The sequence below is a fragment of the Tauraco erythrolophus genome, chromosome 2 (genome assembly GCF_009769465.1).
Source record: "Tauraco erythrolophus isolate bTauEry1 chromosome 2, bTauEry1.pri, whole genome shotgun sequence".
Classification (NCBI taxonomy): Eukaryota; Metazoa; Chordata; class Aves; order Musophagiformes; family Musophagidae; genus Tauraco; species Tauraco erythrolophus.
Window position 1 is genome coordinate 104,025,691 of NC_141466.1, and position 12,661 is coordinate 104,038,351.

The following is a 12,661-nucleotide window of genomic DNA, read 5'->3' on the forward strand; positions in this document are numbered from 1 at the left end:
TGGCCATTCACTACAGAAGGTTCTCGGGCCAGTTTGTGCCGTTTGGACTAGTTGCACCACTGTAAATGGCTGAAATGCCACAGTTCCTGTGCTGATGCAAGAGAGGAATTACACTGCGGCTCCTTTTTTCTTTGCCATGTTACCTGTTCAGTGTTAATAGGCATAGGAAAAGCATACTGGATTTTTTAATCAGTAAATTCTTCAGATTGATACATACAGAACAGATCTTTTTATGTAGAAGAGGACATTCTTAATAGTAACCTTTTCTGACTACAGCTTTGCAAACCGTGGGATTTTCAGTACTATCAAAATGGCCCTGTCCTTGTTTCTCCTGATTTCAGTTGCAGCTGACTAGGCTGATAGACAGCACTTTCTCCAGTCTGATCTCTGATTTTTAGAGCTATCAAGTATAATATGATTGCACATTTGTATTTTGTGCTTTCTGAGGTTTTCAGCCAGCCTACTTTTTTTTTAAATATATTTAATATACTTTATTTATGTTAATCACTTTCTACAATGGTAGTGCAAAGCGTGTACAATTTGCAAGACTGTATTAATAAATTGATTTAAGGAAATACCTAGCAACTATAATTGGCAAAGATGACAGGCAATCTGCAAAGTATTGCAGCATTTTTTAAAGTTGTTTGAAGCTTTCATCCCATGCGTTGAACAATTTATAGTTTTCACAAAAGTTTGTCCTTTATTTCTTTCTATTTAAATATGAATTCACATGATATCTAGGAAAGCTGTTTTATAATTCAGAATCAGTTTAAAATGAAGGAGAACCTTAGTTTCATTTCATGCCTGAGTTTACCTTGAGATGCCTTTTGGATACCTGATGTTTTTCAACTCAGAATCTCTTTAAGGTCTGGAGAAGATGGTAACATCATCTATTTGTCACTTCACTTAGTTTTATTCTCATTTCAGGAATGCAATTGTTTGGATTTTGGGAAGAGATGAACAGAGTTATTTCAGATTCTGAATTGATGTCTGGTATTCCCTACTCATCTGCAGTACCAGGACTGATACAGTATCTTCAGAGCATCACCAAACTTGTAATATCAGTGCTGTCAATGAGTGCAGGTCCTGACATCCAGAGCAGCAATTCACCTGTTGCAAAGAAAATAGCCAAGCCATCATTGTCGATAATTCATCTCCTTCACTGTGAGTTTCATGAAGTACGTCTCCTTGCGTTGGAAGCAGTACTGCTCTGGTTTAAACAAATTAATTCCAAGCAGATTGCAGAAGAAGGAGGAGGTGTATTGTGTTTACTCGTTGATTTGGAAGACACTCTTCTCCCAATGGCTCTGAACGAAAAGAATCTCCAGTGTTTTTGCAAGGTAGGAGGGTACTATTTTATTGATATTTGATATGTTTTCAGTAAATTATATTCTTGGCTTTTAAAAATATATTTCAAACATGTATGATGTTTTTTAAATACTATGTGAAAGGGTCGGGGTTTTTTACATTGAATAGGAGCTGTGCTATAATTCTATAACAGATACTGTTGTGTAAAAACAAGAACTTCCTCTTTACTGTCTTAGAACTTTCAGGAGGGAACCTTTGTGTTCTCGGAGTGGGGTTTAAGTCTGTGTTTTATTGATCTCAAATGTACACATTCATGTTGAGATTGATTGTAAATTCTTTGTGTGCAGGTGCTGGAAGTTCTTTATAATATGGATCTCAGAAATGTGCTTCCAAAGACTGAAGGCTCTATAAAAATGAATCCAAATGAACTCTTAAACTGGAGTTTAAACATTGTAGATATCTCCAACAGGTACGATCTGTCATGCACGTTAAAATACTTGTATTTTAAAAACTTTAAATGTTGAAACCTTGATTTATTGGTTTTGGACTATCAGCTGATTTAAAAATCCATGTTTCAGAAAAGTTAGTGTGGCTTATTTGAATAGAGAGAGGTCTTGATGAGAATTTTTCAGAGAAGTTAGACATAGATCTGAATTATTAAAAGACCCTCAAGTAATGGCAACCACCCTGTAAATGCCCAGTAACACGGTTCTTGAAATAAGAAGTTACTCTGGCTGTCAGATGATAGCCAGTGAGCGTAACTCTTCCTGAATGGTAATAGGGAAACACCATAATGTGTGGAACTGACGATCCAAACATACACCCATTCACTGTGAATCTGCCATCTGTCCTATCCTGCTTTATCTGACGATGGTCTTCTGTAGAAAGAGTGACAGATCTGATTTCACTTGTTGGATTGGCAGAAATGGTTAACCCTGATCCTTAGGGTTAGCACTCCTTAATCAGACTGTAGAGTCAGCAGAAAGCAGTGAAATGTGGAGCCAGTTTGTAGTTCATGCTGAATAGAAACTGTGTACATCTATTCATAACAGAATGGACAAACAGAGTTAAAGCATCCAGGCTCTGAGGGCAAGACCATCCTGTTTCTAATAGTCTCCTTTTTTTAAGCCATATAAAGATTGCACCCCAGTGTTAACCAATGTAAGATATTTATGGTATAGAGTGTAGAACAGCATTTTATAGCTGTGCACATTTGCTGCTGATTTGCATTAAATTTTTCAAGTTTAAATCATGATGTGAAGTGTTTATTTCTGGAATGAAATAAGATTCTTGTGGTAAAAAAGCACTGACTGGTGCTGTTAGAGGGAAATAGCAGAAATAGCAGATCTTACTGCTCAGGTGTTGCCATTCCCCACGGTGAGACCAACCCTTCAGGAGCCATGGTGCCAAGTGCAATGTCCTGAGACCCTGCTGAGCAGTACGGAGGCTGAGAAGCTGGCAGTTGGCATATTCTGCACTAGTAACATTTCTAGCAGCTACAGAAGAGATATTCCTGGAGTTTAACACCAGCTTGAAGGAATGCTTGTGTTTATAATTTCAAATAATGTCTGGTTTGTTTGACTTGGCTTCCATTTTCAAATGTGTTTTTCTATGGGAAGTATGCAGATAGAAAATAAGCACGAGAGAGGTGAAAGTAAGAGAATATTTCATTTGCATATCAACTAAGAATTTTACTAACGTCAAGATCTGCAATGTAAAAATTCCGAGTGCTCAGCTTGCAAAATACTCATTGGTGATAATCAGGAATGATAAAGAACTGGTGTTTTTTTTTTTTCTAGAGATGAAATGATGGCAGAAATAGCTGCTTTTTTTGATATATTCTTTACCTTATTTTCTCAGCACTGAAGTTCAAAGCATAGCTCTCAAACTTGCCTCCAAGTTGGTTATCCATCTTTTGCAGAACCATCAGCAGGTAAGGGAAACGAAGCTGCTTAACAGTGTTGTAATTCTGGAGTTCTTGGTGATAGAAGTAATGTGACTTCTTTTAGATAGAAGCCCCAAGTGTGTGGTTTTTTATGTCATTGCACCTTTTCTGGCTTTATGTCTTCTTCTCTGAATACACCGCCACATTCTGAAATGAAACAGCCGTGAATATCATCTCAGTATATCCCTCCCAAAGTCATTTCAAGTTAAATACGTAAGTAAATTTTTCTGATGGATTAATTTCAACTTCTGAGAACATCCAAAATAGTCACTTTAATGTGGAAAGAAAAATGCCTATGGTGATTAACACATGTACTGAACCCAGTCCGTTTACTAAAGTGCAGCTTTGTTGTGGTTTGTAATTGCTGAGGAGCCAGGAGGAGGGCAGATCCGAGGGGAAGGCAAGAAGCTGAAGCAGTGGTTGGGTGCCATTCCCTTCCTCACTGTGCGCAGTGTGACCTTGCCAAGTCTCAGCCTGAAAGCACTGTCTGAGCACACCAGCTTGTTGTCTGCGTGGAGTTTCTCATTGAATTTCCTCTTAAAATTTGTTTTTAAAACATCAGAGTAAATATAATGACCCTTGTAAAATTCAAGGCTCTACGTTCTCTGTTCCTGTTTATAGACTATTTAATTTAGGTTTATACCAGCACAAATTACTGGCTTAGATTTCTTTTGATTTCAGACTGTCAGTCTGTGATGTCACATATGTATGTATAAAACAGTGCTAAGGCAGCTTTTAGTGCTAGACATTTTTTTGTTTGTTTTCAAAGACAGAAAAAACACTTAATGGATATTTAAAAATAGACAAAATTATCATCATCTGTTTTAAAATAAAGATTTTTTTTTCTTATGTAGCTGTTATTTTTTAGAGAATGTGCAGCAGAATTGATTTGTATTATATGTTAATAATCTTATCTCATTGTAAAAAAAAAAAAAAAAAATAAGGAAGCCAGATTTGCACATAAGAATTGGGAACATGGATTATGGTGTTAAATCTTTTTGTTTAAAAAAGGCAAAATGCAAGGACTTCAAGTTATAAACATTAAAATAACCATATAAACCTGGTTTCACAAATAGATATGGAACATGTTACTGCTCTGAAGTTTTGTATTAATTTACAAAGAGGAATTAATGAAAAATGCTGTAACAATCTTAACTGTAGTAATGCTAAAACAGCTTTCTCTAATAAGCATGTAAATCATGGGAGATCTAAGACATCTGTACAGAGAGTGCCTTCTGCTTTGTAACAGACCAAGTACATCAGTTTTCCATCTAAATTCTTTCTTTGGGCTCGCATTCAGTATTTGCATCTGTAGAAGCGATTGTTTCTCTTCCATAGGGTAAAAGTCAAGTTCTGTCTTTCTAGATAGCCCATGCGTCTGTTCAAAATTTGAGTAACTGTAACATCTTTACCTCAAGTACTGCATTCAGCTTTGGGGCCACCAGCATAAGAAGGACATGGGTCTGTTGGAGCGGGTGCAGAGGAGGGCCATAAAGATGATCAGAGGGCTGGAGCACCTCTCCTATGAAGACAGGCTGAGAGAGTTGGGGCTGTTCAGCCTGGAGAAGAGAAGGCTCTGGGGAGACTTTCTAGCAGCCTTCCAGTACCTAAAGGGGAACTACAAGAAAGCTGGAGAGGGACTTTTTACAAGGGCATGTAGTGATAGGACAAGGGGTAATGGCTTTAAAATTAAAGAGAGTAGATTTCTAGTAGACCTAAGGAAGAAATTCTTCCCTCTAAGGGTGGTGAGGCACTGGCACAGGTTGCCCAGAGAAGTTGTGGATGCCCCATCCCTGGAAGTGTTCAAGGCCAGGTTGGATGAGGCTTTGAGCAACCTGGTGTAGTGGAGGGTGTCCCTGCCCATGGCCAGGGGGTTGGAACTAGATGATCTTTGAGGTCCCTTCCAAACCAAGCCATTCTATGATCTTGGGAGATTATTTTTTTGGCCTGTTATAGAATCTGTAGGACATGCTCTGGCTCTGTCCCTTTGTGCAGTGCAGGTACATGGCCATGTACTCAGTGAGTACATCCCTCAGTGAGTCCTGCTGCACTTCTCTGCCCTTTAACTTGACTCACCTTTCCAGTGGTTCTCTTCTTTACCTTATTTGGTTGTTCTATTTTTTTTTACTTCCTTTAGTAAAAACTAAGTAAAAAAGGACAGAAAGGATTAAAAAAAAAAAAAAATCAGTTGCACTTACCTCAGGTGTCTCTAGGTAAAGCTGGTGCCGCTTTTCCTTTTCTCCTGTGTATGAGGTCCCAATCTCTTTGTTTTGGTTTGGTTTTTTTCCGCTGGAGCTTGCTTCTAATTGCCATAGTGCACACTTGCTTGTGGCTGTGCCTGGATGCCACCTCCTGCAGTTTGCATATTCTGTTATCTAACCTGTACTTTTGAGGTTCTTGCAGCTTGACTGACCTGCCAGCCTCCTGAGCGTGGCAGTTGCAGGGGATCCCAGCTCTTTCTCGGTCACTTAGGGAAGTTAGTGCTTTCTCTTCCCAGTTATGGCCCAGCTGTCCCAATGGAGGTCAGAGCAGACAAGTCTTGGAAGTGCTGTTTGACTTACAAGTAAAACGCACATTATTTCTTTCCACAAAAAAATGTAGTAGCCATCACTACACATCGGAACGAGTCAAAGCTTTGTCCCATTACTATTGAGTAGTAGTTTTCTTAGCTTATGTCTGAGGACTAAATATTTTCCAAAAGATGACAACTGGATTTTATTTGAAACAGGAAATTTCTCTTTCCTGTTCTTTTTTCTAATTCTTCATGGTTTAGGACAGCAAGCTTTTCTGTGTATCAGCCAATGTGGAGATTCCTTCAGCGTTTTGAATGCACATGCTATCAGAACCCAAGGTACCTCAGCAGCCTTATTAAAAGAAAAATTCCATCCCCAGTATCTTCAGAGGAGACAGGTGGAGCTGCATTCACCCCTTTACCAAGCCTTGTATCATGTCAAAGCCTAAGATTGATGCTATGGTACATATGCTTAGTTGTTTTTCCAGATATGTGTATGTGTCTACATGTAGGATGCTTCTGAGAATTGCTTCTCTGTGTTACAGTCCAGTATATTTGTCTTTGGCTTGCATCCTTAGGAGCACTGAGGACACAAAGATATGCTTTGACTTGTGTGGTCATTGGTGAGTCTGGTGTGAAGGGACAGAGCAAGAGAATTGCCTATGAATACTGTTCTGACTAAAAGAAAATCTCCCATCTAAGCTATCTGTGACCTAGTAAGCCAACTTTTGAATGGACATCTGGGATTCACCACCTTGAAAAAAATGTGCATTTATTGATGAGTAGTTGCCCTTTGGCAGTCCGTAGTTTAATATGATGGTGAGTGGTAACATTGGATTGTATAGCATACTTCTCACGTGTTCTGTGCCTTCAGATTTCAGAAGAAGTCCTGAAAAATTGGGTTCAACTGGTAGTTTATTTTTGTGGAGATGAGCAACAGACAGAGATGCTGTTAGCAGCTGCTCAAGTTCTTAAAAGTATAACGACGTTTCTTCTGATCAATGAGAAGCTCATTCTTGGTAAGTAGTTTGAATGTTAATTTTCTGGGTCTTTTTAGATGAAACTCATTAATACATGGCTTAGAATGTATTGTACACATATTTACACACAGTCAAAACACATAATTACATCAAACAGGATATTCTGAAAATTGGATTAATTGGATTTAATGTAGTAAACTGACTTACTTAAATTTGGATACAAAAAGCACATATGCAAAGCCTCTTTCAATAACTCCATAGAAGAGGGACATGAGATGATGTTATGTCTCCAGGCCACTATACATTGCTGTACAGATTTACTGGCTTACAATTGCTCTCTGACTTGGATCTTTCTGAAATATTCTATTGGTGATGTGGACATGCTTTTAGTTTATGTGGGTGTGTGAGTGAGTGAAAAAGCTGTGCTGGCTTAATGTTGAAAGTAAAGGATTCAGTTTAGAAATGAGGGACACATTCTACTATGAGAGTGATTAATAATTGGATCACATTATACCACCTAGATGTAATAGTTTTTTTAAAGTTAACATTAGACTGTCTCTTTAGAAAAAACAAAAAAAAATCAAACAAAAAAACCCTACACAGCCTTATTCAACAATACATTACTGACTGAGAGGCAAAGCTATGTGAAATTTTCTGGTCTGTTGTGCAGAAGACATTGGGTTTTTTTCCTTCCAGCCACTTTTTTTTTCCCCCCGCCTTTGATGAAGAGCAAGTGAAGAGATTTTGTGACTAAAGAGCCAGGAGATATGCAAAAATAGGTAGTGATAGGTGACAAAGAAATTAGTTTGCATCCTGAACAAGTCAGTCAGCTTTAAATACTTAGTTTCTGTGATATTTTATTCCAGTGTAGTTATGCAAATGTTTTTAGTTTGAGTAGCTTAAGTCCACTTATATGGACTGGATAAAAATTTTTATTAGAAAGGAAGAATGGTAGTATTTCTTAAACTGTAGATAGTGGTGTTCTTAAAAAGTCAGCTATTTATTTTGAGATGTGTCTTTTAAGAGGTATCGACAACATTTAACAGAGCTAAATCTGTTATATGAGGTAGACATTGTGCTATTAAACGTTCGTAGTATCAACTCTGGAAATCTTCACCACTGTCATCTACTTAAAGCCCTTAGTAGGACAGACATTATCATTTTATATCAAATGAAGACAGGGGAGGTATTGGAGTGAAAAACTCCCAAATGCTTTGCTTCTCATCTGTCGCCATTTGGATCCAGTCCGTAGCTGATGGAGAACAAAGTTTCCAATTTGATCTTGTCAGAACAGTTGCTGGTTTCCATGCTTTCCAATCAGGCAGATGTGAAGGTCTGAAACCAAAAATAGTAGCAGTTTGTATCCTGCTTAAAACTTTAACAAAACAAAGCAAAATAACAAACCAAACTAAATCACAACAGAAAAGTCCCCAGAGCCTCAGTGGGCAAACTACCTGAACCTATTCTTTGCTCTGAAAATTGGGCCTGGGGAAGAAAGATGCAGTATTGACGCCCATACTACCTAGAATTGTCAGTCTGGGGTTCTTCACAGCTGTGAAATCGTCGAGTACTGCAGTGTGAAGTTTAGCAAATCAAGGGTGTGATCTGGTGTTTAGTTGCAGTGATACAAACCCAAAATCATTCCCTTAAAGGAGTTATGCACATATAAACAGCTTTGACTTTTATGCCTCGTTGTGCATCAGCTTGCTTGACCACATGTACTACAAAGTAGAAGTTAAAGAAAATTGTGGTTGTATGAAATGGAGTTGTGGTCATTCCCATAAGCTTCCATTAAGTACATTCGTAAGAGGAAGAGAGTGAATGCCAGTCAGTATGTTCTGGATGACCCCATCATCTCTCTATCATGTTACTTGAGGGTTCAGAAAAAGTCTTTCTAGAAAATCCATTTGCAAACTTCCACCTCTCCTGGAGATAAGGTAGAAACTTGTCTAGGTGGAAAAGCTGGCCATTTTATCTAGAAGGGAATAATTGTTCTGCCCTAGCTGTTCCACTATAACATTATTGGATGTGTCATGCTAGAAAAAAGCAACTTCTTTCTGAAATAATTATACTCCATGCTATTCCCACATAGGGAAGTTACATGAAATAAGGAGTGCTTCTTCTGCCTGTGTAGTAAAGCCTCAAGTGATTAATTTTGGCCAAGCAGTGAAGTACAATTACTTGTCTGGCAAGCCTTGTAATACAAATCTCTGATAGACCTGTTGATAAGATGCTTGAAGACCAGTGCAGCAATGAAGCACCAACTCCGTTGTTCTGTGTGATCACCAGTCATATCTAACAGCTGGCTGCCTCTAAAAGAGACCTTCCAGTGGGTTCCTTTAATAAGGATCTTCAAGGAGAGGTGAAAAGACACCTGAAAAGTACCCCAGCAAGCCTATGAGTAAAGCCTTTTGACTTCAGCTAGTCATCCTTAGTGTGACACCAAATGGCACAAGGGTTTACAAGTGGCTTGTGAGATGTGAATTGCCACTGGGGTGCTATGTGGAGTCTGCCTATTTGGGATTTACCAGAAGAACACTTCTCTCATGGCAGTTATCTCTGGTTAGTCTAAACTGTGTGCAGGTATTACCCCATGGATTAAAGCTGGCTTGCTTCCAACAGATAGTGGCTATAAGGGTGGCAGGGCATGTTGGTGAGTGGTGGGGTGAGGTGGATATGGGAGAAGTAGGTGACAGGTAGGTCCCTGGGAGGTGGGATCATTTGCTATTTCCTGCAGGGAACAGCATTTGTGGCCAGCACTACTGGCAGTATCTGAACAACATTTGGTTTGACAGCTCCTGCTCCAGGCAGATTGCAACAGCGAATCCATGATCACAGTGTGTTGGTCAGACTCCAATGGCAAAACTTTTACTGTTGCCAAACAGAAATTCTGCACTCCTAGAAACTGTAGAAAATTCAGAGCACCCACGACTTAAAGCTGAACCCCGATTGAGAGAGGTCCATTCTCTTATCCGTTGTCCACTGTTTAAAACAAGCTGAGTCAACCACCTAGGTAAAGTTCACACATGCTGAAAACATTTTGATCATATTGCCAGTTGTCTTTGCAGTGGTTTGCAAATGCATTTCTCCTGCCCGTGTTTCAGTGTTTCACTGCATTTGTTGTGTTCAGGTCTGGAAACAGAGCTCTCTAACTTCTTGGAATGCATGTAAGAAATAGAATTCTAATTTTTCTCCATAAATACATTTAGGACTGTCTGATACCCTTGCTATGTGGAAATGTGTGGTTCTACTGCTGCAAAATGAAGATTTGGTAGTAAGGGATGCTGCTGCTGAGGTTATACAAGTGGCACAGTCTGAAAAAAAGAGCAGTAAAGGAGCAGGTATGTTAACTTTACTTTTAAATAGTGTTGGATACTTAAAAGTGTTTCTCTTCTCATCACAAACTTCTTGCTAACTGTAAAGTGATCCATGCATCTCTATTTATGAACACATACCATGCATGGAAGAATACAGCAAGTTATGATGTTTGACATGCACCATGCTTTATTATTTTGCTTTTATAGTCTTGCTACAATTTGCATATGGTTACATGGGTATGTAAAAAAGACAACAGCAGTATTCAGCTTTATGGTTCTTGCTGTGATGAGTCAACTGTCACATAATTTCACATTTTGAAACTTCTTTAATACCAGCTTTGATCTAATATAATGCAGTGGAAGGCACTCTTTGAATCCCAGGTCGTTATAATAGCCTGATCACAGAGAGGTAGGAATCTGGGAAACAGTATTCAACTCATTGATTCATTATTAGACCTTGAAATCCATTTAGATCCAGATCAGCAAAGACAATTCTCAGCATACCCACAATGTGCTTTTGAGGATGTGGGCCTTTTTGCCTGCATGCCCTAGTTTACTCAACCCTATTAATTTTAAAATAGCCACAAAACTTGAGTAGGCTTAACTAATTAATGTGCCTCACTTTGAGAGTCTTTGCTGACGTATTCTGCCATGTGTTGTGAATAAATTAGAATTTGCTACCAAGGTCATCTCTCTCTGGTGGTCCCTACCAGTCTATGCTACTCAGTAACGCCTGTACCAACTTGTCTGCAGTCAATTGAAATTAGTCGGCCATCTCCATGTGAACTTCTGTTAGACTGCAGATAAAGCAGCTCTGTGGCTTTAAAAAAAACTGCGAAAAGACAGTAAAAATGTATGTTTGCCACTACTGTAGATAGAAGTAGCCAGGAATGTGCTTACATGATAGATGTGGTTTTGAGCTGGCACTGTTCAGGCACAGTGCTATGGAGTAGGAGAAGGTAAAAGAAGGGATGTGTTATGGATGGCTTTCATCCTCCTGCTACATCTTACAGCTCTGATTCCAGCACTCTCATCACAGCTCTGGCAATTTTCTTAGTCCCAGCTACTGCTAGATTGAGTATCAAGAGGCTCTGCATGTGTATGCCTCACGTCCCCAACACTGGCCTTTTGGGGGGCATCCTCAAAAGTCTCAAGATGGTACTTTCTCTGGAAATAATACAATGCTGGATTTTCTCCCTGCCTCCTTGTATCTTCTTTCTTCTTCCTTGTTGTATCCCTGTGCCAAGGGATACTGCCCTGTAACTGGATGAGGGCTCTATCCTACTAATTAATACTAAGGACACATCAGCACTTGCTGTTAATCACTTTGTAAAGCAGAAGTGACCAAACTCAAGGAAATAACATCATAATTGTTTTTTATTTGCTATGTTCCTAATTACAGTAGGGACCCCCTCTCCCAACTTATGTTAACCCCTTAGTTATACTTAGTTGTGCCTTCCTGTTCTTTCACTTAAACTGCTTTTAACAAAATCAGTGACTAGCAAAAAGTGCTGCTTTTGAAAAGATATAATCCAGTTTCTTTCCATCTCCATTTTACATTATTGTTGTTCCTTCCAGTGGTCTCTTTTTTTCCTCACTAAACTCCTTTCACTCTTTGTGCTTTGCTTTCTTGCTTTTGGGGTAGCAGGGCAAGGAGTTTTGCCCTTGGGGCTTTTGTTTACAACCAGATTAAAATAAGCTTACCTTTGAATGTTGTTTGTTACTTCCATTTACCCCCTTTCTTTTTGTGTGCACATGAGTGTGTGCAGTATGTTTGAGTCTGGGGTTTAGACATTTCATAGATCACCAGTACTCTCTGTCCTGGCAATTTTTAAGTTACATTCAAATATCTCCTTACTTTTTCTCAGTTTTCATACCATGAAAGTCTGCTCTTTAATCACAGCACTGATTTTAAAATATCTAAGCTGATACGCTGAAATTCATTAGAAGCCACAAATTGCTGGATATCTTACATTGACTGTATTTTTGTTTCCACTACACGATGACAAATAAGTATTGTGGCCCAGCAATTTTATCATGACATCAGAAAGAAAGATGACTAAAGAGATCAGAAAAAGGAATGGCTGTTTAGAAACTCATTTTCACATGTTCTGTAATTGTTTCTGTTTTCATGGCCATTACCACTAGCTAACATGAGAGAGTAAAGAGACTATTGTAATTTCAGCTTCATTTGTGCATCAAAAATTTTTATGTCCTAGTAGCCATTATATGTCCAGAAATGCTGCACTGTAGAAATAGGTTATGCTGTGTTTCACCTTTTACTGCTGTTAATTCACCGTACAGAGGATGGGAATGCTGCCCACAAAATCCAAGCACTGGACTTGCCAGAAATTTTGGCACTAGCGTCATTATATCCGCTCTTCACAAAATTCTCTCTCTGGTTGTGTACACAGCGTGTAAGGCAGTAGGCTGTAGCTGCCTGCAGAAGAACTGTATTGTTGGATTACGGAATCAGCACCTTACGTGTTTCATTTATATGTGAGATCCAAAGGAATCCCTGATTATGGCGTGACAACTGCCTCTGCCCTTCATGCATGATACAAGCTGGCATATGGTTTTCCTGTGAAAGAATACAGCA

General features: G+C 38.9%; 1 protein-coding gene across 1 annotated transcript in view; it reads left to right on the forward strand.

Annotated features, from left to right (window-relative positions):
- THADA (THADA armadillo repeat containing) overlaps positions 1-12,661 on the forward strand; it is a 180,179-nt gene that overhangs the window by 141,051 nt on the left and 26,467 nt on the right. Inside the window, exons 31-35 of the mRNA XM_086628885.1 lie at positions 928-1,340; positions 1,656-1,777; positions 3,169-3,241; positions 6,640-6,784; positions 9,955-10,086. Of these exons, the coding sequence (XP_086485011.1) occupies positions 928-1,340; positions 1,656-1,777; positions 3,169-3,241; positions 6,640-6,784; positions 9,955-10,086 (885 nt within the window). The remainder of the gene's footprint in view (positions 1-927; positions 1,341-1,655; positions 1,778-3,168; positions 3,242-6,639; positions 6,785-9,954; positions 10,087-12,661) is intronic.